General features: G+C 45.6%; 1 protein-coding gene across 13 annotated transcripts in view; it reads left to right on the forward strand.

The window, feature by feature from the left end:
* DRGX (dorsal root ganglia homeobox) overlaps positions 1 to 26,968 on the forward strand; it is a 46,798-nt gene that overhangs the window by 16,243 nt on the left and 3,587 nt on the right. For all 13 annotated transcript variants that reach the window (XM_039546307.1, XM_039546317.1, XM_039546308.1 and 10 more), the window contains 4 exons: positions 3,433 to 3,530; positions 3,808 to 3,909; positions 6,442 to 6,614; positions 6,730 to 6,842. In XM_039546307.1, coding sequence (XP_039402241.1) covers positions 3,433 to 3,530; positions 3,808 to 3,909; positions 6,442 to 6,614; positions 6,730 to 6,842 — 486 coding nt within the window. The remainder of the gene's footprint in view (positions 1 to 3,432; positions 3,531 to 3,807; positions 3,910 to 6,441; positions 6,615 to 6,729; positions 6,843 to 26,968) is intronic.

A 26,968-nucleotide genomic window follows, 5' to 3' on the forward strand; every position in this document is an offset into this window, starting at 1 on the left:
ACTTTCAGGACCCCTCCCCCCCTTGTAGCCAAAGGGGCCGCATAAATCTTTAATGCTATTTTACAAACGTGCCGCGGAGCGGCTAGAAGGGAGAGGACTTTAAAAGGGCTTATTTTTGTATTACGGTTATTTGCAGCAATTGCGATTCCACTGTAACCCCGATCTCAGCTCTGCCCTGTCGCCCGGGCCGAGGCTGGAGGGGCGCCTCTTGCCTGCTCAGAGGCTAGGAATAAAACCAGATTCAACTCATGTAAAGTTCATTTTAGGAGCGGAAAACCCGTGTGGGGCTGACTCTCCCATTGTCCTTTGCATGTGCTTCCCGATGATTAAATAACCAGTGGAAGGTTCCTACCCAGCTGCCACATTTCCACCCAGCACAGGGTTTCCCCCCCGCCCTTTCAGCCACTTACAGAATTAGCCTGCAAACACCGAGAGTCAGGGATTTCCGCGGACAGAAAATATCCCATCTCTTCACCCGAGTTTTGATTAATCATGAGCCTCGATGTGCCCAGTTTTGTACACGCACCCCCTATATTCCAGCTATTAAACCGGAGCAGCGCTAGCCAAGTGTTTTATACAGGGCTTCCCCAAAACTCCCATTGCATGCCAGACAATTTGTTCATGTAGTTTATTGCTCAAAAACAGACATGCTGTGACTTTTTAAAAAATGACACATTCAGAGAGCGACCGTGATGTGTTCAGAGATCAGCCTGAAGCCGATCTTGTCAATCCCCTTCCTGAAAATGAAACTTTAGATACTGAAAGTTGTTTTCCCTTTATACGAAGAAGTAGAAGCTTGGCATATGGGCTGGAGTTCAGGCTGTCAGCACCTCTCCTACGGAACAGCCTCAAAAATAAATTCTTTCTTCGTGAGTTTTCCCAGGATGTGATTTAAAAACAAACAAACAACAACTTGGGGAAAATACTATGGCAATTTAAGTTAAACTCTATTTTTTTAAAGCTCTAAATGCTTCTCTAATATCCCCCCCCCGCACACATACGCAAAAGTGTCATAACTATTTTTTTTGTTTGTTTTAAATGACAATCGATTTTCTCTACTTAGGAAACAGGCTGAGGTAGTAAATTATTAGTCACTGTGCATGCGGAGTGAGAAACTTTCCACACAATACGCATCATGATTTGCTGACATGCAGATTCGGTCTGTATGTGCAGTAGAGAAACTGACACGGTACCCCCCGGTTATTAATCTGTGAGTTATTATTTTTAAATAGATCCTCTTTCAGAGCATTCTCCCGGGTCAAAATTCACTTTCTATAAGTATCTAAAGATTAGTTTATGGGTTAGTTCTTATTTCCAAAATTGATACACATGCAAAATGCACGCCCAGGATAGATGAAAACACCTCCTTATCGCTCCTTATCAATTTACACGTGCCAAATGACATATAATACAGAACCCTAAAGACATGCCAGATACAGGTATTCAACATGCAACTCATTACATGTAGCCCATATAATACCAACATGCCGTTCAACTAATTAGTCTATTATTTTTAAATAATTTGTTTAGTGAATTCTGAACAAGTACCATTCAGAACAATATCGTGTGTAAAATATGCATAAAATCGCAGGAAAGAAACATTTAGCTGGGAAAGGGGCCATCTGATCAAATAACTCTTGATTGCTCCTTTGTTGTTACTGAAGGGAAAGGAAAAGAAGTATCAAAACCAGATTTAAATAGTACTAACTCCGCGGGCCATAAAAACAAAAAAGATTATACTTGAAGTGAGGGCGACTGTATTATTTAAAATCTAGACTGTTTGTCTCCCTACCGCCAGCCCTCAACAAAAGGGGCATTTCCTCAGTTTAACATCCGGGTTTGAGCTAAAATATGAAAGGGCCGTCACCGCTTCTGTTAGAAAATCCTTGTACAAGAATGGACAGGAGTTGATTTTACAGTAACACATATTGCCCTAATGCAACGTCTGTCTAAGATCAGTATCACACAGCCAGTAAAGGGTGCATTTTCTCGCTCTTCAGAGTTTCTGTAGACTGCTGGCATTCCTATTATTATAATTTATTTCTAGTGCGGTAGCGCCTAGGAGCCTAGATAATGGACCAGGACCCCGTTGTGCTAGGAGCTGTACAACCATAAACTCCAGTGTTCAGCACATCATTCGGCTTTCGGGGGTAGAGGTTAGCAAGCAAAGCATTAGCTCTAGGGTGACTTCGAGTGCTTGCGGGTGAGTGTTTCTAAACATTCAAACAAAATAAGTTTTGTTGTTTAACAAACATAGAAATGCACTGATCTGGGACTTTTCAGATACTATTCTAATTTTTAAAATACCTGGTTTGTTTATAAAAGGTACATCTGCAATTCAGTCATCCATAATATATGAAACAGGCTCTTGTTTTATTCTTTTTATAATTGTGAATGGAGAGAATGTGAATATTTACGAGTTAGCTGCTATGCACGCATGCAACTGTTTCGCCGATCTTTTAGAAACACATACCACTGAATCGCTAGCATAAATTATCGAAGGGAATGAATGCAGTCCGTCGGGTGAAAAGTTCACTTGTTATTTCAGATTCATGCTATAAGTGGTTACTTCTATTTACACTATAGATCATACCCATTGTGGTTGATCAGGAAATGAATACACATTTATATGTCAGGCTGGAGCCTTTCAGGTAAATAATATGCAGTTCATAATGAGAGAGGTTAATTTAATCATAATGAAACGGATGCGCTGATAGAGTTCGGATTTAATATCTATTTGTAAATACCCTAAATAGCTACCTGCCCCAAGTTACAGAACAACATTAACCATCTATTCTGTCCCCCTCTGCGTCCAAACCGCTTCAATATAGGTTTCTTTTTCTTTCTTTCTTTCTTTCTTTCTTCCATCCAATAAAGGGACATAACCCACAAAACACAGATGTAAGGAGCTGAGTGCCTGAAAGCAGGCAGCCTCTGTTCCTTCTCGCTATTCCCAAAGTGGTCACCCTGGCTCATGTGCTGCCATCTCGGTTTCGGTAGCAGCGCCCCTTGACTTCAGCGGAGAGTCCTGCTGTGAAATGGATTGATTGCACCACGTCCCTCACACGCTCAGGAACAGAAGTTCAGAGCAAAGTGTCCGCTTCCAGCACCTCTGCGCCTTGCAGTCAGACACCTGGCGCTGGGTAAATGGAGAGGTTTAGTGGATATTTATAGTTTGGTACATGTTGTTGTATTATTGGGACTGGACAGGCAAAGTGGACATAGGGCCCGCTGGGGATCTCAGCCAGACCGGTGTGAATCCGGGGTGACCTCAGTGGCGTGACTCCGGATTTGCACCGCACCGAGGTCCGAGTCTGGACCACAGAGGAGAACCTGGTCGGGGGAACTGCGCACTGCGGGGCGCAGGCAGTGCCGGGTTCCCAGCAGTAACCCCCGCATTCCTCAGGCACTGCCCTGTCCTTGCCCCCATAGGTTCTGCCCCCTTCGGAGGCCACTCCACGGGAGACTTTGACGATGGCTTCTTACGCAGGAAACAACGCAGAAACAGAACCACGTTCACCCTGCAGCAGGTACGGGCGCCCCCTTCCCTTCCCTGTCCCTGCAGGCTCACCCCTGCTCCTCCCCGCAGAGCGCAGAAAGCCCCTTGGATCCAGCTGAGCCAGAGTTTGCTGCCTACAGCCCGCAAGGTACAGCCTGACCGGCCTGGCTCAGTCTGCCCTGTGGCTGTGGGGAACACAACATCCAGAGATCCCCCCTTTACCAGCGTGGATAAACCTCAGCAACTCAGACAGACAGCAAACCCAAACCCCTCCTCTTGATAGATATTTCCTCTCGTCCTTTAACCAGCTGGAGGCACTGGAAGCAGTTTTTGCTCAAACCCACTACCCCGATGTGTTCACTAGAGAAGAGCTGGCCATGAAAATCAACCTCACAGAAGCCAGGGTGCAGGTAAACATTCTGGTGAATTATTTAACTCTGATATTAAAACTGGCAAACTTTTTTTTCCCTTTTGACATCATGATTGCAGAGTGCACATTTGGCCAAAGAAAGCAAATGAAGACGATCTGTCATTTTCATGATGCACTTTAATAACATCAACATAATGTGGAATATTAGATTAGGTTGATTAATCGGTCATTCATAATTAACTAGTGATAATGTTCTACACTAATTTGTCCGCGTCTCTAAGGTACTAAATTACATCAATGCACATCCATTTCCTTGCTTTGGAAAAAATAAAAAAAAAAAGAGCTGAGACGTGATTCTCCAAAGCAGCTATGACCACTACCAAGCAACGGGGCTAGTCAATTGCAGGAGTCCAGTTGCCAGAATAGAAACCCTTCTGCACCACTTTAACTTTCCTCCCCTTCCACTACTTTCAAAATGCTGCATTTAGGTGGATTTAAAAAGCTTGCAATGCTATTTAAACACCTTTAATTTGATCCCATAATTAGCACGGCCCACAAACACCACTTCTTAAAAAATTTCCCCAGATCCATAGATTAACTTTATTTAAGTGTTTTCAAACTCTGCTGAGAGCTGCAGTCCTGCAGTCGCATGAGATGGATGCATATAGCTTTGCAAGCATCCACCGCTGGTTTTCAAGCCATTCTTTGAGCACAATTATGTATTCATTTTATTTATGGAGCTTTTCTGCATGCTGTTTTTTCCCCCAATGTAGGTGCTCCGGGTTAAGACTATGCAAAGATCTAATTGTAGGAAATATAATAGCTTGCCTTTTGTTCCCTAGGGTCATGTTAGTATCTCTTAAAACCCAATGGCTGAAGAGCGATAATGGAATTCACCGCAGTAAATAGGGGATTGTAAACAAATTATTTCTCCTATAATCAGATTATGCGATCCTGATTATTAAATCTGAACATGAATCATTGGTCATATACAGGCAAATTAAACTGATTATTATTTGGAAATGAAAATCTCCTTTTGCCAGTGCATTGTAGGTGCTGTCTTTTTTTTTTTTTTTTGGTTGCTTTTTTGTTTAAATAATGCCATTTTGGCTATTGGTGCCTAAAGACTGAACTGCAAATTGAGATAAATGGGACAATTATTGAGCATTCAGAAGTGGAAGATCATAACTTCTCTCTGGAAGGTGCAAGGGTGAGATAGGGGTGGTGACAATTAGATTGCTGAGGACTGGTGTTTAGCCTTGTTGTTGGCTATTATGCAAACAGACAATAGATGCAAGCATTTGTTTAGTCTGCTTTCATGCAGGGACATGGGGAAACACAGAGGATGGGAGATATGTTTACATTTATACCCCTTGCTCATTCAAATATGATTAATGTGCTATAAAGCAGAGTCTTAATCGAAGATGATGTTGTCAAACAATAACTAAATAGGGAAATAAACGACTTCATCATGCTCTTTCCTCAGAAGCAGGCAACTGTCAGTGCAAAGTCATTAAAATATGATAATGAAAAATAGCTCAATTAAATGTTGTTATAGCTGTGACCTTCATTCAATTAAGACGCAAGAAAGTGTCTGCATTTTGCTTTGCATTTAACTGCCCTAAATTTAGAATATAGATAAAATCATTATTCAAGGTTTGCTGATACATGCAATTAAAAGCTAGCTAAATAAAAATGAAGTTGTAGGAGAATAATAATTATAAGAACAATGCTGGCCATTCTGTCATCATGAGGTGCATTTCCTGTCCCATGGCTCAAGGGGGGCTTTCAGCATTTTCAACCTGCCTAACTATTTGAAGGATGTAAACACCCAGGGGGGAGAAGAATGATATGGGGATGGGAGGGGGAGAACTAATAATAATGGAATGAAATTAAGAACATGAATGTTTAGGCTGAATGTCAGGAAAAAGTTTCAGACAGTGAGATCTGTTAGACTGGAATAATCTTCTGCAATGATAATCTACCATCCCTTGAGACATTTACTGTAGGCAACAATGCCAGAGAATATACTGTAGGCAACATCCCACCACTAGAAACTGGATGGAGAAAATGACCTCTCATGGACCTTTTCATGACTGACTTCTTTGATCCTAACTGAAACTTAGTACGGATTTAGGTCTGAAATCATCCAAGTACTTAGACAAGTCCTTATGTGCATCTATCCCACACTTTGGCATGAACCTAATTGTAGTCACATGCTTAAGTCCCAAAGACATCAATGGGAATTAAAGTTAAGCACCTGCTGATGGGTGTTGGTCAGTAGGGGCACTGTGTTGGATTTGGGTCTTGCTATTGAAGAAAATTGTCATTAAAAATATTCCTATTGAGTGTTTTTAAACACAGTTTGGTTTTCAGAGACAGAAGTAACTGTGTTTGTAAGGGCTTAGCAAAAATCCTGTGAGGACACACTTGATTGTTCCACAAGAGAAAAGGAGAAGTTTTAGGCAAGCTTCAGACAACCATCTCTACTGAAATAGTAATTCACAAGCAGCTTTATTGCTTCATGTCTGGTTAAACAGGGCATTCATCATCGATTTCTCTCCTCTTTTAGGTATGGTTCCAAAATCGAAGGGCTAAATGGAGGAAGACGGAACGAGGTGCATCAGACCAGGAAGGCTCTAAAGAAACAATGACTGAGGTGGCACCCCCAGTGAGAAATTTAAATTCCCCCTCTCCGGTTGATCAAACTAGGAACAAGAAGGAGAGCCTAGAGGTTCAGCAGAGGTAAGGGGAATGAATGCATTAACAATTTCTCTCTCTAGATGTACACACACACACTCACTGATGTCTTGAATCAAACAATTCTGTTTTTTCTAAGTTACTTTCTCTTCTCTGTCAGCCTAAGCCGATCAGTTGGCCCCACCGGGCCTTTCTTCCCCTCATGTCTACCTGGGACTCTTCTCAACACAGCCACCTATGCTCAAGCTTTATCACACGTCGCTTCTCTGAAAGGTAAAGAGTCTCTTTGTTTAAATGTGGAGTGAAGGACAAAAGTGGATTTTTCAGGTTAAAGGGCCTGCTCCAATGAAAAGCCAAATCCTGCCTCTCTGCACTCATGCGGTTAACCCCTCTGACGTTGATGGGGAGGAACAGGTGCAGTACTGGGTCCTTAACTGAATAGTTTGCAGAGTCAAAGCCTGCTCTCTGTACTCTAGCAGCTAGTCCTAGTGCAGTCAGTGGCTTTACTCATAGGAGTAAGGCAAACAGGAGTTGGGCCCTTTAAGATGTACTTTGCACGCATTGTTTTTAGATTCAGATTTATACTAATAAATTAGTTATTCATGTCCTTTTGCATTATACATTACCTGGCACTATTACTGAGCGCCCCACCCGTTCTCTGTGTGCAGTTGCTTTTGCAGCAGATCTCTGTGTAAAGCCCAATCTTTATCTTTCTGCGTGGCAGGACCTCGCTAAAGAATTACATTGCTTGAGTGTCAGTGTGTGAGGATCTACAAAAGTAATTTCCCATTACTTCAGGCCCATGCATTGAGATGGGAACACTCCGTACCCACGCCCCTTAGTGTTGTCAAAATGCCGCAGTGTGCATCTTTTAAAAATAAATTACCAGCTGATCCATTAGCTGTTCTTTGCCTAGCAATTTATAAGGCTATGGGTGTAACCAGGGTGAATTCAATTTATAGATTTAAAAAACACAAAGTCCCATAATACTGCCAAGCGCAAAGTGGTACATTTCTGTGCCACATACATCTATGTATTAAATACATTTCATAAGGAAAGTTACCCAGAGTTTAAGTGCATCTCCTGGGAGTAAAAACTGAACCTTGTCCTCTTCAAAATACTCTCTTGATTTGTGTTTGTGCCACTTGGGCTGGTAGCAAGTGTTATCATTTCAGTAAATGTACCTTGGTGAGTTTAAAGCAGGTTAATGTTTGCTGATGCTGAGCCTGGCATTCTGGGACAAATCCAGCCATTGCTTCTACAGCTGCAGAATCCACACTAGTCATGAAGCCAGTGTAGTTCTGGCGGACAAAGGGCCAGGGACTGGATCTGGGAGGAGTCGCACAGGGTGTGCCCTGGACCAGACCCCAGCTCCAGAGAGGCTGCTGGCATGGCAGTTCTCAGGAATTGGGCAGGAGGATATAAAAAGTTAGACGATCTGATGCTGCACAGATCTTCTGCAAAAATCCTCGGCAGCAGTGGCAGGTTGGGGCTGTGGAGGTTGACTTCATCCCTTGGGCTGTAACAGCCTCCCTGGAGCAGACCCAGGGCCTCCGGGCAGGAGGATTCCTTTTCCCTAGTTTTCTGCAGAGACACACAATATACAGTCAGCTACTCAGGCTGGGGACTGGCTCCCTGAACTTGGCTCCAAATATGTGCTTTGAATTGAGACAGGTCAGAACTAAAGCTAGGTACCTGAGCATTCCCTTCCCGCACAAACTTTGGAGAAGTTTGCACCCAAACCCAGATTTAATGGCTCAGACACATGACTAATATTACTGCCATGCACAGGGGAAAGTCCTAAGCATGGCTAGGAGCCCTGGGCTACTGCAGAATGGTGTTACTTAAGAAATCCAGGGTGGATTTGCATATCTGTCTGTAGGGGGAGGGCTAGGAAGGGTCTGTTCTGCCTGGTATGTCAGGACATTGCCAGTCACAGAGATGAACTAGTGACCTGAGATGCTGCTTTGAGCATAGGATACATTTTTGTACAGTTACCTTTTGGGGAGCATTGTATTCTATTGTCTGTGTATGGGGGTTGGTGGTGGTTGTTTGATGTGGTAGGGTTGATTTCTAGCCCTTGGAAAATAATTGTAGCGTCCCCTTCATGATGATCACACGCAAAACATCGTCACCTTTCCCCGACACTGCTCCTTTCCACCTCCAGTGTGTTCCCTTTCTCTGCAGCACTGGCTGCAATCCACACGGTGTGGGAAGGGGCTGTGCAGGTAGAGGAGCACGTGGAAGTGATACACAACAAAGGTGTATCTCAGAGAAGAACACAGCTCTCTCCCTGACCTAAGATATCTGCTGTGATCTCCATGGGAGTGTCAGATGGCAAAGAGTAAGGAGAGACTCCTAGAGGGTGGGGTTGGTCAGCATCCGCTATGGCACATCATATTACTGACATGGGTGGCATGTTTGTAGAAATTTTGGTGGTGCCCAGAACCCACCCCCGCCCAAACTCCGCCCCCACCTGCCCAAGGCTCTGGGTGGGAGTTTGGGTGAGGGAGGAGGTCTGGGGTGCAGACCCTAGGCTGGGGCAGGGGATTGGGGTGCAGGATGCAGGCTCTGGGAGGGAGTTTGGGGATGGGAGGGGTGCAGAGGGATGGGGTGAAGGGTGTGGGGTGTGGCTGCAGATGAGGGGTTTGGGGTGTGGGAGGGGCTCAGGGCAAGAGTGTGGGGGATGAGGGCTCTGGCTGGGATTGAGGATAAGGTGTTTGGGGTGCTGGAGGGGCTCAGGCAGAGGGTAGAGGGTTGAGGGTGCGCTCTGGGGTGGGGCAGAGCTGGGGATGAGCTTGGGGTGCAGACAGGCTGCTCTGGGACAGGGGCCAGAGAGGAGGATTCCCCCCAGCCCTTTCCCTGCTGGCAGCAGCAAGCTCTGGGGTAGGAGCCCCCCTTTCCTGCCCCCCATCAGCACACTGTCACTGTAGCCTCACTGGGGGTGAGGGATGGGGCTGCCTCCTTGCATGGAGCAGCAGGAGTGGTGACTGCGGGCAGAGGGGGGCCCCCTGTGCTGCTTGAGGGTCCTGCCGAAAAAGGGAAGGGTTTGAGGGGGCAGGGGAGACTCAGAGTCAGTCTGTCCTGGCCATGGAGATGTGGGGCACTAGGACTCTGCGGCAGCAGTTACTGGGAGGCAACATGGAGCTGCTCAGGGAAGAGACAGTGAGTGATTCTCTGCTCCCAGGCCCGGGGAAAGACGAGTGGGGGGCAGGGCCCGGGGGCAGCAAGTCGGGGCCGTGGAACACTCGGGGGAGGCGTGGGGGGGTGCAGGTGGCGGGGGCACCCGGCTCCACGTATTGCTGGAGCTGGGCCACTGGTTCTGGATATTGCTGGTGCCTGAGCACCACATGGTGCTCAGGCCTCCTGAAAAGATCAGGTTTCAGAGGGGTAGCTGTGTGAGTCTGTATCAGCAAAAACAATGGGGAGTTCTTGTGGCACCTTAGAGACTAACAAATTTATTTGGGCATAAGCTTTTGTGGGCTAAAAGTGGGTTTTAGCCCATGAAAGCTTATACCCAAATAAATTTGTTAGTCTCTAAGGTGCCACAAGGACTACTCAAAGATCAGTGACTGCAGAAGTGGCCCTGGAGATAAAGCAACAGGATTAAGAAAATTATGCACAGGGTGGCGGTTCAACCTGTGCATCCATCTCAGCCTTTCTTAACGGGTGTGCAGGGCATCTAAATGCTGTGATGATGGGTGCATTAAAAAGACAATGGATGTGATGAAAGGCAGACAGACTTACCTGGTAGGATTAGTCATAAAGCAAATCTCAAAGCAGGCATGTATGAACAGGCAGGAAGGACTTGAGTAACAAAAGGTTTGGGGCCAATTTAACAAACTTCTTCCCCTTGTTTGTGCTATGTGATCCCAAACAAACTCCAGTCCACTGGCCTTTCAGGACATGATCTGCAGCGTGGAAGCCAAGCTGAATTTTTATTGACTCTCGATTTTTTGTGGGAGCAAATTTGCATACACTTTCCCAGCTCACTAGAGCCCTGAGTCAGGAAAACACTTGAGCACGTGCTTAACTTTAGACATGTGCTCAAGTTCCATTGAGCTCAGTGGGACACAAGCCTGTGTTTACTGGATGAGACTGTCTAGCTTCTGTTATTCAGGAGGTCAGACTAGAAGATCATAATGGTCCCTTGTAGTTTAAAAATCGTTCAGTCTGTGACTTTAAATTGTTTCTTGAGTCAGGACATAGGTTTGCAAATCTTGGACCATATCATATCACCAGTTTTTAGGTGGACATCCTCATTATTAGGACTTAGCTGTGTTGGGTAAAATACTGGTTTCTGACCACACTGCAGATTTCAGTTGCATAATTGATAAACCTCCTATTTACATCAACAGAAGCTCAATATTTGCAGGATTGAGTCCTCAGCTGGTAAATTGAGTCAAACGGTTCTGGGTTAGAACTACTGGGCAAAATAGCCATGAGCCTTATCCTGATCTCAGTTACGCTAGCTTTTCACTAGTGGAAATTACTCCTGATTTACAGCAGTGTGAACGCAGAACCAAACCCCAGATGTCAGTTCGGAGGGGAAGTACGGAAAGGGGAGAGAGACACAGTGTTTTAGAAAGTCTGTAAATCATTTTTACATCTTCTTGAATTCAACCAGCCAGAGGCTTGATTTGTCCCTCTCTTCCTGTGCCCCACAAACTATGAGTAACTTACATTGATTTGGGAGTTAATTTGTAACACAGGACAGTGGGGAAGTAGGGGAAAATCCAACCCCTGAGTAGATATTACTTTGTAGATATTCAATCCCCTGGGGAGATATTACATTTTTATCTTTGCAGACGATTGAAGTGGCCTACATGGCTAGAAACTGCTTTTAGAATCACTTTGCAAGAGGAATCAGGGCTGGATTCTGCCACAGTTACTCACACTGAGTAAGACTTTATCTTGCAAGTAGTCCCGTCAACATCAATGAGGGGTATAAGATGCTAGTCTGGGTGAGTAACAATGGCAGAATCAGGCCTTCCATTTTTTCTTTGAGGAATGGGGAGGAGAGGAAAGGGGAGAATTAAGGAGACTCAAACTTTTCAGGGAAGATCTGAAGCATTTTTGCAAAGTGCAGGAGTCAGGTGACCTAAAACTCTTAGGATCTCGGTCATGCTGGCCATGAGTGACAGCTTTTGAGTCAGCAGAAGTATTTATATCCTGTGGAGGTAAAACAGGCCCCCCAGAATCAAGGTGCCTTTTCCACAGTTATACATCACCCAGCATGAATGTCCCCAGAACAATGTTACCGGTGACTCTGGGTCCATCTGTGGTGGGTCCTGTGAAAGGCAGCAAGGGCTGTGCATGCCCATGATTGGGAGAACAGCCCCTGCTAATGTGTTCCTTGATAAGACAGTGAAAGCAGCCTGTCTGGCAAGCAGTGACTCACAGATGAGTGGTGCATGCCCGGTGAACCAAACATTACTGGAAAGTTTAGGTTATTTTACAGTTCCTAATGAGAAAAAGGATTTGCTGCACTGTATTGGACCGCTGAGCCATCTAGTTCAGCAACAGGCCGGTATCAGTGGACAATATTCAATGGATGTTTTAGAGGAAGGCAATTAAAAATTAATGCTGCTAATAATAAATAATGATGATTTGCCTAGTTAACCATTAGTCTACCCCCTAAGGCTCATTTTCATTCCACCACCTGAAAGCTCTACAACTAGGGGCAGTCTATGTAAAGAAACCAAAACATTTTCTCCTCTTGGTTTTGGATCACCTGGCCCAAGTTCTCCAAAGCCACCCACAAATGTCATCTGGATCTGACAGTTTGTGATACAAACCAAGGCAGGATGGGCCCTTCCTAGGGGAAGGCAACCCAGTTGAGATAAGAGATTTAGGACTAGCCTCGTATGGCACAGGGATGCAAGATATGCTTCATCCTCTGAGATCACCACTCACTTGGTACAGCTTTGCAACTCTGGCCTGAGCACAGCGAGTGCTACTTCCGACAGACTAGGAAATGTTGCTGTAGAGCAAAGCAAAGTCAACCCTGCTCTCTCAGGAAAAGAGCCCCATGCCTCCAGACCTCTGCTGGTTCAGGATTTCAGATCTGTTCCAAAGGGAATATTCCCACTCTAAGGCCTTCCAGGAAGGAAACAGGGCATTGGTACTATAACATCAGAGAATCATGGTGCAGAACATAGACTATTCCACAGAGTAGCACATTTTGCCATCAGGAAGTTTTCTTGATTTTCAGCCTATATTCTCCCCATATTAATTGTATCCTGTTAACCCTTTCTATCATCTGGGACAATTCCTCTCCCTCCTAGGTGTTTATCCCATCAAATACTGTATTGAGACAGTCATCATCAAGCCACCATGAGAGCTATACATTTGGGAACAAACATTTGACAACGGGCTTGTCAATCTAGCAGAGAAAGATCTAACACACTCCAATGGCTGGAAGTTGAAGCTAGACAAATGCAGACTGGAAATAAGGTTTAGATTTTTAAAGGTGAGAGTAATTAACTATTGGAACACTTGACCAAGGATCGTGGTGGATTCTCCATTTCTGACAATCTTTAAATCAAGCCTGGATGTTTTTCTAAAAGATCTGCTCTAGGAATTATTGTGGGGCAGTTCTCTAGCCTCTGTTAGACAGGGGGTCAGACTAGATGATCACGATGGTCCCTTCTGGCCTTGGAATTGATAAATCTATTAATCAAGATGATACGATTTATCAGTTGAAGAATCACCATTGCATTCATAAATGGGACCAGCCTTTATGAGGGATATGAAGCCTCATGTTTCAGGATACTAGTCATCCATTAAGTTCCTGGGGATCGGAAATAGCTTGTTTTAGTCCACCAAAGCATCAGGGGTTGGGCACCATCAGAAATTGAACTAGTTGGACCACTGCACTGCTCCACTATGGCAATTCCTATGTGTCCCCTATGTTCCAAGATAAATCACTTACCGTAAACCAGGCCTGTGCAGCCCATTTAGCAGACTTAATTGCAGAGCATCAAATATGAAGGGGAAATACTAGCTTTATTTATGGGCTGCATAACAATAGTCATCAGGAGAAGCTAGTGTTCTAAATGGAGAGACCTTGGAGCACCTCCTTAATGGATGACAGTATGAATGCAATTCATTAATGGAGAAGAGGTTATTAATGCGTGTAAACAAGAATCTCCGTTTTTAGCGGAAGTGCTCTGCTATTCTTGCGGCTGAGGCCAAAAGCGCGTCCGTTATATTCAGCTGAAACTTCCTGAGAACCTGCGATACATAGTGCAGCATATGTGGAGAAAAATAATTACACTTGCCAGGGAATTACTTTCATAATTCACTCCCAGCTCCTTTCCGTGCAAGTGATAGCTCGCTCTGTTTTCGTAGCAGCCCCACGCCATGGATAGAGAAGCAGCATTGCACGTTATATACCAAAGCGGATATTCCAAAGCAACATTGATTAGGATCTTTCATGGTTTGTTTGCTGCCGTGCTTTCAGTTGGGAGCATTATGGAGGATTAATTGTGTAATGTCCAGTAAACGAACTAGAAATGTAGCTCCAGTGTGCTTCAATTTTTATTATAGACAGACGAGGAGAATTTGTCAAACGTCATTTCAGTAGAGAGAGACTGGGAATGAAACATGCAAGAACCCGAGTTATGCTTGAACTGGTGTTTACCAGATGAAAGAAATGTTATCTAGTGTAAAAAATAGGGGACTGGAAATCAGGACTCCCAGTTACTCTTCCCTGGCTCTGTCACTAATTTGGACCCCGCTTCAGGAAAGCACTGAATTACGTGCTTAAGTGCTTTCCTCGGTGTGGAACCTTGGGCAACTCATTTAATCTGTCTGGATCTCCTTCTGCTAACCCAATGCAGTGATCTGGTAAAATGGAAACGCTGCTGCTTTCTGCACAGGTGAACACAGGTTCAAATCCTGGCTTATCTTGTGCAGAGAGGTAAAAGCACTGCTGTCTTATTGGGGAAGGGCTGGTACAGTTGTCAGAGTGCCGACCTGGGCTCAGTTCTCTGATCTGCAATGGATTCCCTTTGGGAGCTCTTGGACACGTCACTTGGTCTCTCAGTGCCTCAGCTCCCTCTATACAAGGGATATGCTAGCACTGCCCTGCCTCACAGGGATGTTGCAAGGATAAATACATTAGAGAGTGTTAGGTGCTCCCATACCACGGTAATGGTGGCCAGATAAGTAGCTAAGATAGAATGAGGTAGATGGGAGTTTTGCTGTTGATTTCAGTGTGAAGAAGGATCAGGCCCTTTGTGCCATGGCTTTCCTCATGGGGAATGACAGTGATGGTGGGAGGATTGAATCCTGTCAAGCCTTGGTTGTGAGACCGATCCTTACTTGTGCAGGTGTTCACTCCGACCTCACACTGAGTGGCCCACGTCCACAAGGAGAAGGATTGGACCTGTTTGGAGAGGACTTGAAGATGCTTAGGGAAAAGGTGGGTGGGGAGGTGATAAATTCTGGTTGTTTCTAAGGATGATTGTTGCTCTCAGATACACATGCCCTGCCCTTGTGGGCTTCCCTGCCCATGCAGCCAAAGGCAGAATCTGGCCACAGGTTCCTAAATTATTTTTGGAATTGCACTAACAGCACATAGAGGCTGGACACGGACTCCTTGGAGCCGGGATTGTCTCTTCTCATGTGTGTGGGCAATGCTTAGTGCACCATGCATACTGCCCTAATAACAGGAATAATGGAAAAATGAGCTACCCTTTAATGTAAAACGTGGGAGTACAATTCATGTAACGTGAAATATCTTGGGCCCAAAGCTGTATTGTAGGCCAGCCAAAGCTCACCTTGAAATAACTGGGCCACCACCTCAGCCCTGTTTTGGCTGCTTTGCGCTGCTCCAGTGGCAAACCTGGCAGATCTGAAATCGTGGTGTCATTAGACTATTAGAGCCAGCGTAGCCTGTTCTGTGCCATCCTTTCCCAGCCTCCAATGCAGAGGGTGTGGCTGGAGGAAAAGAGATGTGGGTGACATTCCCCTACACTAGGGCAATTTGGGAATGTGAACTTATAGCTGGCGTGAAGCTGCTCTAAGTTACACCGGGGGCCAGGAGCTACAAAGTTAGCAAAAGGCCACTTTTACCTTCTCACTGATCAGTCCTGAGTGCAGCTAGGTACACTGGCTGTTTGTAGTAGTCATGGAACGCTGGGTTAGGACCCCTTTGAATCAAATCTCAATAGCAATTTAAAGTCTGTATTCGGGGTATTGACTGGCCATAGATCCCTGGTAAAGGCAATTTTACTGTGTGGGGTTCAGGTGGGTGCAAACAAGTTGAAAAGAAACCCAGCTGAATATTATAAAGAAAAAACATTTAAACTCTACCCCCCCCAACCCTTTACTGTAAATTAAACAGCATGTAGTAGCGTGCCATAGCCCAGGATTTTAAATGAGGATTTCAAAGGAGCAGAAGGTAGTTAGATACTCCATTTCCTACCATTTCAGGCTTCAGCTAAGATTTTCACCCCCACACACAGAGTTTGTCAGAGGAGGAGAATCAGTTTGCGGCTTTCAAGAAGAGAATCTATTGAATTTCTGAAACGGTTGAGCTAAAATCATATATACTCGGTATATATTCTTGAATATTCCTAAATCAATATATGCCCCGCTCCACTTCCATTTTCCTAGGCTAACTCTGCCATTAAAACAACACAGCCTGGGCGAAAGGGTTCTGTGTGTAACCCAAATTGTAGTTCAAGTACCTTTACAATTAAAATGTGCTGTTGGCAGAGACAAGACAGAATTAATTTAATTTTTCCTGTCAGTCTCTGTAGTAGATCAATTAAACTGCCAAGTGGATCAAATCTTTCAGACTGTATTTATTACATTAAATATTTATGTTCAGGCTGAGCCTTTAAAGCATGATGTCATATAGGAATGCAAGGAGGCTTCGATCAATTCAGCAGAATTTGCTGTAACTTAATGGAAACCTAATTGTGTATTTTAATTTAGTATACAGGAGGCAGAGAGTTCTTGAAATAAAGCAGTTCACATGCTGTACTTGAGCAGCCTGACCCAACTCCCTTTGAAGTCAATGGAGGAACTCTCACAGATTTCAGTGGAAGGTGGATCAGGCACTAAGGGTACAACTACACTGGAATAAAAACTCTGTGGCATGGCCGCGGCTGGCCCAGATCAGCTGACTCAGGCTCACAGGTGTCAGGCTGTGGGACTAAAAATTGCTGTGTAGATGTTCAAGCTTGGGCTGCAGCCCTAGCTCTGCGACACTCCACTCCTCACAGGGTCTTGGAGCCCAAACATCTACACACAGCAATTTTATAGCCCCATAACCTGAGCCCAGACCCGGGCCAGCTATGGCTGTTTAATTGCTGTGTAGACGTACCCTCAGTAATTAAGAACAACTGTTTATTTTCCAGTAGTGTTGCATGCACTATTGCAATGAGAAAACGGGCCAAGTTCTTCCCTGGCATAAGTGGATGCATATACCAGTGAAGTCAATGTGCTTTTCCACCATAGGCCCCTGACAAGCATGTAGAAGTCATGGGAACTGATACTAAAGTCACTTATGCTGCTTTTTGCCGATACAGCTCCACTGACTCCATTGCACTTACTGCCCATTTACACAGGTGAGGTTAGAATCAAGTCTGCCTTCACATGACTTGCTACTGTGTATTGTAATGAAGGGCCAGTTCCTGCTTTCATTTACACCAGCATGACCCCGGAGCAATGACACTAGTTTAAATTGAGTTATTCTAGATTTATACAGGATAACTGACAATGGAATTTGACCCACCGTCATACAGGCATTTTAGTGGCAAAGAAAATTAGGCAAGCAGTTCATGGATGAATTATTGATGGGGGTATCCATGCGTTCACTGGGGGTAGCTCAACTGCATTCGACTGCAGAAAGCCACTGGGTAATAGCAGATCTAATTATTAAGCAAAGAACCTAGATTGGTATTGAAAACTGATAAATATTTTATCCCTTGCTAACCATAGAGCAAAAATTATTCTTATTTGATTGAGTCTATTCACGCTCATCTGAACTCAGCCAGGGTGGCCTCAGAAGGGGAGATACTAATTTCTACCTCCCCTCTCCTCCCATACAGCTGGCCAGATTAATGCTAGCCTCACTTTTGTGTTACCTGGGCCCACTTCCTTCCCTTCCAAAGGACTTTGAGTGGTCATGTCGGGAGGTCGACTATTCTCACAAAAAGGTTGCAAAAAATGGACTAGCTGAGTTGGGTGCTGAACTTGATGAAACAGCAGGACTTTTCCCTCTCTCGATTCGGAACCGAACCCTGCTGCCACGGAAGTCAGTGGGAGTTTTGCTATTGATTCCAGTGGAGGCAGTGTCAGGTGCTCTGTGACTAAGGCCATGTCTACACTACACAATTAAGTTGACTTATGTTCCCAATTCACTACACAATTCAGCTACCTCAGTAATTACTGCATTTTGTGTGTGTGTCCACACTGCTCTCCTGCAGTTAGTGGTGCACATCCTCACCAGGAGTGCTTGCATCAACTTCAGAGGGGCAGCATGGGGGGCTGAGAGCTCCCAGCTTAGCTACAGCCTGTGATCTCAGCTCCCGGGTCCCCATGGGAGGGAGCTCCCAGCTGGAGCCTACCTGCTGCCCAGGCCCTCAACTCCCCTTGGGAGGGAACTCCCTGTGGAGGGGGGAGCTGAGAGTCTGGGCAGCAGCAGGGCTCCAGTTGGGAGCTCTGCAGGGAGACCCCAGCCTGCGCTCTCACTACCAGGCAGCAAGACTGCAACTGTCAGCACTGCTGGGCTCAGAGCTGGAACACACCTTCCCACCTCAATTTCAAAACAGGGATCCTACCACTAGTGAAATTGACATTCTTGTCAATTTCACCACTCTGGCTGTCAGCCACCCTGATAGTCAACAGGCAATGCAAGTAACGCAGTGGCTATACATACAGAGAGGAGGGCTCCACCCCCATACTGGGACACCAGGACAATCAGTGAGTTATTTTACATGCCTATACACAAATGCAAGAAGCCTGGGGAACAAGCAGGGAGAACTAGAAGTCCTGGCACAGTCAAGGAATTATGATGTAATTGGAATAACAGAGACTTGGTGGGATAACTCACATGATTGGAGTACTGTCATTGATGGATATAAACTGTTCAGGAAGGACAGGCAGGGCAGAAAAGGTGGGGGAGTTGCGTTGTATGTAAGAGAGCAGTATGACTGCTCAGAGCTCCAGTATGAAACAGCAGAAAAAACTGAGAGACTCTGGATTAAATTTAGAAGTATGAACAACAAGGGTAATGTCGTGGTGGGAGTCTGCTACAGACCACCAGACCAGGGGGATGAGGTGGACGAGGCTTTCTTCCAGCAACTAACAGAAGTTGCTAGATCACAGGCCCTGGTTCTCATGGGTGACTTTAATCACCCCAATATCTGCTGGGAGAGCAATACAGCAGTGCACAGACAATCCAGGAAGTTTCTGGAAAGTGTAGGGGACAATTTCCTGGTGCAAGTGCTGGAGGAACCAACTAGGGGAAAAGCTCTTCTTGACCTGCTGCTCACAAACAGGGAAGAAATAGTAGAGGAAGCAATAGTGGATGGGAACCTGGGAGGCAGTGACCATGAGATGGTCGAGTTCAGGATCCTGACACAAGGAAGAAAGGAGAGCAGTAGAACAGAGACCCTGGACTTCAGAAAAGCAGACTTCATCTTCCTCAGGGAACTGATGGGCAAGGTACCCTGGGAGAATAACATGACGGGGAAAGAGTCGAGGAAAGCTGGCTGTATTTTAAAGAATCCTTATTGAGGTTGCAGGAACAAACCATCCCAATGTGTAGGAAGAAAAGTAAATATGGCAGGCGACCAGCTTGGTTTAACAGTGAAATCCTTGCTCATCTTAAACACAAAAAAACAGCTTACAAGAAGTGGAAGATTGGACAAATAACCAGGGAGGAGTATAAAAGTATTGCTCAGGCATGCAGGAGTGAAATTAGGAAGGCCAAATCACACTTGGAGTTGCAGCTAGCCGGAGATGTTAGGAGTAACAAGAAGGGTTTCTTCAGGTATGTTAGCAACAAGAAGAAAGTCAAGGAAAGTGTGGGCCCCTTGCTGAATGAGGGAGGGAACCTAGTGACAGAGGATGTGGAGAAAGCTAGTGTACTCAATGCTTTTTTTGCCTCTGTCTTCACAGACAAGGTCAGCTCCCAGACAGCTGCACTCTGCAGCACGGTATGGGGAGGAGGTGACCAGCTCTCTGTGGAGAAAGAAGTAGTTCGGGACTATTTAGAAAAGCTGGACGAGCACAAGGCCATGGGGCCGGATGCGCTGCATCCGAGGGTGCTAAAGGAGTTGGCCGATGAGATTGCAGAGCCATTGGCCATTATCTTTGAAAAATCATGGCGATCGGGGGAGGTCCCGGATGACTGGAAAAAAGCTAATGTAGTGCCCATCTTTAAAAAAGGGAAGAAGGAAGATCCAGGGAACTACAGGCCAGTCAGTCTCACCTCAGTCCCTGGAAAAATCATGGAACAGGTCCTCAAGGAATCAATTCTGAACCACTTAAAGGAGGGGAAAGTGATCAGGAACAGTCAGCATGGATTCACCAAGGGCAAGTCATGCCTGACTAACCTAATTGCCTTCTATGAGGAGATAACCGGCTCTGTGGATGAAGGGAAAGCAGTGGATGTGCTATTTCTGGACTTTAGCAAAGCTTTTGATACAGTTTCCCACAGTATTCTTGCCAGCAAGTTAAAGAAGTATGGGCTGGATGAATGGACGGTAAGGTGGATAGAAAACTGGCTAGATGGTCGGGCTCAATGGGTAGTGATCAATGGTTCCATGTCTAGTTGGCAGCCGGTATCAAGTGGAGTGCCCCAAGGGTCGGTGCTGGGGCCGGTTTTGTTCAATATCTTCATTAACGATCTGGAGGATGGTGTGGACTGCACCCTTAGCAAGTTTGCAGATGACACTAAACTGGGAGGAGTGGTTGATACGCTGGAGGGTAGGGATAGGATACAGAGGGACCTAGACAAATTAGAGGATTGGGCCAAAAGAAATATGATGAGGTTCAACAAGGACAAGTGCAGAGTCCTGCACTTAGGACGGAAGAATCCCATGCACTGCTACAGACTAGGGACCGAATGGCTGGGCAGCAGTTCTGCAGAAAAGGACCTAGGGGTTACGGTGGACGAAAAGCTGAATATGAGTCAACAGTGTGCCCTTGTTGCCAAGAAGGCTAATGGCATTTTGGGTTGTATAAGTAGGGGCATTTCCAGCAGATCGAGGGATGTGATCATTCCCCTCTATTCAGCACTGGTGAGGCCTCATTTGGAGTACTGTGTCCAGTTTTGGGCCCCACACTACAAGAAGGATGTGGATAAATTGGAGAGAGTCCAGCGGAGGGCAACAAAAATGATTAGGGGGCTGGAGCACATGACTTATGAGGAGAGACTGAGGGAACTGGGATTGTTTAGCCTGCAGAAGAGAAGAATGAGGGGGGATTTGATAGCTGCTTTCAACTACCTGAAAGGGGGTTCCAAAGAGGATGGATCTAGACTGTTCTCAGTGATAGCAGATGACAGAACAAGGAGTAATGGTCTCAAGTTGCAGAGGGGGAGGTTTAGGTTGGACATTAGGAAAAACTTTTTCACTAGTAGGGTGGTGAAGAACTGGAATGGGTTACCTAGGGAGGTGGTGGAATCTCCTTCCTTCGAGGTTTTTAAGGTCAGGCTTGACAAAGCCCTGGCTGGGATGATTTAGTTGGGTTTGGTCCTGCTTTGAGCAGGGGGTTGGACTAGATGACCTCCTGAGGTCCCTTCCAACCCTGAGATTCTATGATTCTATGACAGTGTCTGTATAGATACTGTGTCACCTGAACTATGTCGACCGAAGCCTTACGCTTCTTGTCGAGGTGGGTTTACTAGATTGGCAGAGCAAGCGAGTTACAGCAGCAGAAGGAACACTGTAGTGTGTACACTTACATGGTTAGGTTGACGTAAGCTGCATTGCGTCCACTTAACTTTGTAGTGTAGACATGCCCTAAATCACAATGTTACAGCACTTGATAGCCAGTGGGAAACAATGACAGTGACAGAAATAACACAGCATTACTATCTGGATTTGTAAAAGAACTGCTGAATATTGGCATTGATATTGTGGTAGAATCTGCTGGCAGTGGCCACACCTGGGTTGGGTTCCATTTTGCTAGGTGCAGTACATATAAACAAATGAGTCCCTGCTGAGCTTTGGATCAGATCTCATTTTGAGATCTAATTTTTGGATATTTTCTTTCCCTATCTGTTTCTTTTCCATAAATGAGAAAAAGCAGCAAAATTTCTTAAAGGCCTGGAAAAACCTAATCATGGTTTTTTTTAATTATAGAACATCATAGTGCTGCTTCCTTTCCTAAACTGTCATGATATGCTGCTCTGTGCTGTTAAACTGTTGCTGCATTTCACCCCAGAGGTGGCTGCATTTCAATGGGGATAAGCATACTGATGTATTTGTTTGTGGGTAGAAAAAATTATACTTCATGTTACATACTGTGCAGATTTTGTTATAAATCCCCTTTTACATGTGCTCAAAACTTCACCTTGTTACTTAAATTGGAAAGCCACAAAATTCAGTATGCTGTGTTGGTGTAACCGTGTTAAGTCCCAGGATATTAGAGAGGCAAGCTGACTGTTGTAATATCTTTTATTGGACCAACGTCTGTTGGTGAAGAGACAAAACCTTCAAGCTTACACAGAGCTCTTCTTCAGGTCTGGGAAATGTACTCAGGGTGTCCCAGCTAAATACAAGTTGGAACAGATTGTTTAGCATAAGCAGATAACACATATTTCAAGGGACCATTCAAGGTGAAGTGGCCAGTTAACACCTCTCCAGTCACAGGGAGGGGGAGGAGAAAAAAAAATGCTGAGGCCAGAGGGGGTTAGTGGGTTATAGATTATTGTAATGAGCCATAAATCCAGTGTTTCTATTCAGTCCATGATTTTAGTGTCTAGTGAAGTCATGCATTTAAGCTCCCAGGCTCATCTTCTGGAGGTGTTGTGCAGGTTTCCTTTGAGGATGAGAACTGAGATATCAGATATAGCATGATCACTTTGTGACCACCCACCTTGTCTCTACCAAATTTAGGGTCCGATATCAAACACTCTCAAGGTAGAGATGTTCAGCCCACTAGAGACAGCAATATCTGCAGGTTTGGATTGTGAATGCCAAAGTTTGGGAGGTTTAGGTTCTGGGGTTTGTGCAATGGGTTAGGGCTCGTACACACTAACACTTATGTTGTTATAACTTATGTCACTCAGGAGTGCGAATAAGCCTCCCCCCCGAGCGACGTAAATTAGACTGACCCCAGCACAGGTGTGGACTGCTCCTACTGACATGCTATCACCTCTCCTGGAGGTAGTTTTATCATGCTGACAGGAGAGCTCTCCGGTCGGCATAGAGCATCTTCACCAGATGTGCAATAGCAGCGCAGCTGCATTGGTGAAGCTGCGCTGCTGTTGCACGTCTAGTGTAGACTAGCCCTTAGTAACGCTTGTAAGCACAGTGGGATTAATTTGGAAGTAAGGCACGACAGAAATGTTACTTCACCGATCGTAAGCTCTGTGTCTAGGAGAATTGCAGGGGTTAAAAAGACAGCTCAGTTATATTAATAAACTCTCCACACTTCCTCCTGACTTTTCAGAAAGCATTTTCTCAAGAAGCCTTCCTACGAATAACTAATGTCCAATAACTGTCACTGGGAATTTTTGCTAATGTCCAGAAAACAAACAACTGTCTAAATTCATGTTGACCCAGTGGCACTGAGATTAGCTCTGTAATAGAAAGAATACCTGCTTCATGTAAGTTATAAAATCCATCACTCTGTCATGAGCCATTTAACTTGGATATTAACTGCTGAAATTAACGCAAGTCCTTGGCTTGGAAAGATCAGACGCAGACATTGCATTGCATCAGTTGTGGTCTGTCGTGCCGTTGCCTGCTGGGGATTGGCTGAGGGTAGGATTCTGCCCTGAGTACTGAAGGGGGCACACAGGAGCTGTGGGGCTGCTGGAGTCCCTTGGAGGAATTCTGGCTGTGAAGCTCCTCATGGGGAGTGCATGTTGGAACTGTAGCTCAGCGAGTGCTGCAGAGGGGGAAGGGCCATGGCTCTGCCCTCAGATTGTCCCTGAACTCTCCACGCCTTTCAGACATGACCCAAGGAGGCATTAACGGGGATTCCACCCCACCCACCCCATGGTGGGATTCCGGCTTCCTCAGTGGTACAAGGGGAGGGAGTTAGACAGCACTTGCTATGGGTTATTTAGCACACACTTGCCAGGACATTGAGGGGCGAAGTGGCAGCATGGGGCAGGCAGACAGAAAAGGCGAGACCATCTGGAACTTAGAAAAGGCAGAGACACATTGCCCTGCTGGAGACAAAGGGGAGAGGGGCTTTCGTTCAGTTTGTCCCAGGCCAGTAAATAAATGTCTCCCTGGCCCCACTGGCCTTCATCTGCCCCCAAATCCTCCCAAAGTAAAATACAGCTGCACTGACGTAATGGGACTCCTGGCGCTTAGCCGCCAGGTGAGTCCATCAGCACAACCTACTTCCTTCCAAAGCTCCCCCTCCTATTTCCCAGCAGGCCTTACAAGAATCTAGAATTACAAATGTGGCCGATGGCAGGGACTACATTTCCCATCACACCTGCTGTCTGGCTCTCTCGGGGAGCCTGGCTGGGAACCACCCAGAGCCCAGGGGTTAAAGTCAATTGAACAAGAAAGGGGAGTTCTCATCACTCCAGCCAAGGAGTGGGGGCACCCCAGGCTAGGGAGAGGAGGGGGCTCTCCCTTCTGGTGTTAGCACTGAGGGTGGGGAGGAGGAAGCCATGCTCCACACTCTCCCTATTGTTTTATCTCCTGCCTTGGCCCTCAGTCCTGCTGTGGGAGGGCAGCTCCAGCCAACCAGCTAATGGAACTCCAGGCTCGGCCCCTAAAGCCAGGTATGCAACCTCAGACCACTTCTCCAGACCTCCGCTCCCCTCAGGAGTCATGTCCTCTGCCCCAGAGATGTTGTCCCAGGAACACCTGGCCAGGAGGGCTCCCCTCAATGGGTGGGTACAGCCTGTTAAGGCAAACATGGTGCCCATCTAGGTACAAAGGAGCCAAGTTTTTAGTATGGAACAAGTCACCTTGTATTTCAAGAGACACTCACTTCCCTATCTGGTGTCTTGTCTCTCCTAAGCTAAGTGTGAACAAGTGGGATCAGAATTGGATGGGGGACCTTGTCAAGGACAACACAGGAGGTAGTGCTAACTATTCAGTCAGTTGTGCTTGTTGCTGTGTGTTATGGCTGGGGGTGCTGTGTTGCCTTTTGATGAGCCATACAGCCAAGGTCCTCACCACTTGAGTTCATCAATGATCCCACAGCACTTTTTAGAAGAGTAGGAATGGCTCCGTTCCATCCCATCTCCCTAACTCCCCCTGCACCTTCATGTCGATGTGGGATTCTTCTCTGCCCTGCACTACTGGGTGGCAGGGCAGAACGTCTGCATTTCACGAGACTGGAACAAGTGGTTTCTTGCTAGAGATGGCAAAGTTTGCAATGCCCTGTGGGATGGCAGGTGCAATGAAGCAAAATGATCCTTACAACACAGATAGATGTAATTGACACAGTAATTGACTAACGAGGCTAATGGGCGAGTGTTACTGCACTCAGGGTTAATCAGTCAATACCTTCCCCACAGCCCTGCTTGCCTCTTTCCTTTCCTATGTTTTCTTTCTCTGCCTATCGCCTGTGTTTTCAACTCCACCCTTACTCCAGTGCTCTGGCATCTGCACTTCCCCCAGGGCACAGGAATTCCTGACCTCCTCCAGCTGCCAATAATTTCCCCCCTCATTCCTGAAAAGAAAAATAGGTCCAGGATCAAAGGGGTTAATGAACCCACTCACACAGTCTGCAGTTTCCTGCAGTTGATCCCAGTCATGGGCATTTCCCACCAGTTTAGCTAGTTTAGAGCCCAGCTCTTAATGTGAAACACAAGATACTGGGCTCACTACAGGCATAACAGGGTGAAATGTAAATGGCCTGTGATATACAGGCAGTCAGACAGCTGATCTAATGGCCCCTTCTGGCCTGAAACGCTAACTGTAATGCTTTCAGTGCAATTGCCCTGATCAGGCCTGATCAAAGCAGCATGTTCAATATGTCCCTCGGACACTTCTCATAACTGGCAATAATGTCTTGCTTGGAAGGCCATGAGCAGTGCTCATGAAACACAGAGAGGGGGATTTCCCAGGCATCTCCTGGCTCTTTGTTTGAAGACGAATACAGCACAAAATTGAAATGATGGTGATTTGCACAGGCCTTTGGCATCATTTGGGCCTGGGTGCTTTTACACTTTAATCTGATTCCTGTTTCTGGGTGGGTTGTTTTTTTTATTTTGCTGAGGCGACTACCCATTTAGCACAATAAATATCCAGGGTTAAAGTTCAAAATGCCTGTAGGGCTCAGAACTTCATTTCGGGGATCTCAGTATTAAGGATCTCAGTATTGGGGTTGATTTCCCATATGAAACATGGGGAAATGAATTCAGCAGCATCAGATTGCACCTTGGGGCTGAATTTGTGGAAGAAGACCACATATGACTCTAAACAGCATGACCAGCTTCTATCTATGGGCCAGATTCTGGTGCCTTCAGTCACATTGATTAATAACTTACCGGTACTTTACAACCTGCGAAGCAAGGTACTAATCAGTGTCAGGGCAGCAGATTCTGGCTCTTATGGGTCCTGATCCTGCAAGGACCTGAGCATCCACAACGCCCACTGACAGCAATTGAGTGCACTCAACTTTTGCAAGGATCAGACCCTAAAAAGAGGCCAAAATAATACCTGAGATGTAAGCATCTGTTCTCTCCAGTTTTGGAGAAAGTTTGGATCCCAACTTCAGGGTGTTGGATTCACCTTATTGTTCATGGAGACTTTTAGCTTCAGAGCTAAGAAGGGCCAGATTCCGAGCTGGTGTGGATCAGGGAACCTCTCTTGCTGCCAATGGCACTGTGAGGTTTACACCAGCTCCATCAGCAGCCTGTCAACAATCATCAACTCGAGAGCTTTTTTTTTTTTTTTTCACAGGTTTTTTCAAATGAAATTTGATTTTGATTAAAATTTTCATGACATTGTCTCACTTTCCATGAAAAAGAATCGGGGGGGGGGGGGACGGGACATTTTGATGTTTCTGGAAAGAAAAGCTTTGACTTTTCATTTTACAACCTCTTTCTGTTTCAAAATGTAATATATTTTACATACATTTAAAAAAAAAAGATCAAAAAATGGTCAAACTGAAACATGATTTTCTAAATGATGGGTTTTCATCCCGAATGGTGACAAATATTTTTTTCAAAAGCTAGACATTTTTCAGGAAAGGAAAATCCATTTTCCTACCAGCTCTAAGTTATCATG

Source organism: Mauremys reevesii, linkage group 7, assembly GCF_016161935.1.
Source record: "Mauremys reevesii isolate NIE-2019 linkage group 7, ASM1616193v1, whole genome shotgun sequence".
NCBI classification, from domain to species: domain Eukaryota; kingdom Metazoa; phylum Chordata; order Testudines; family Geoemydidae; genus Mauremys; species Mauremys reevesii.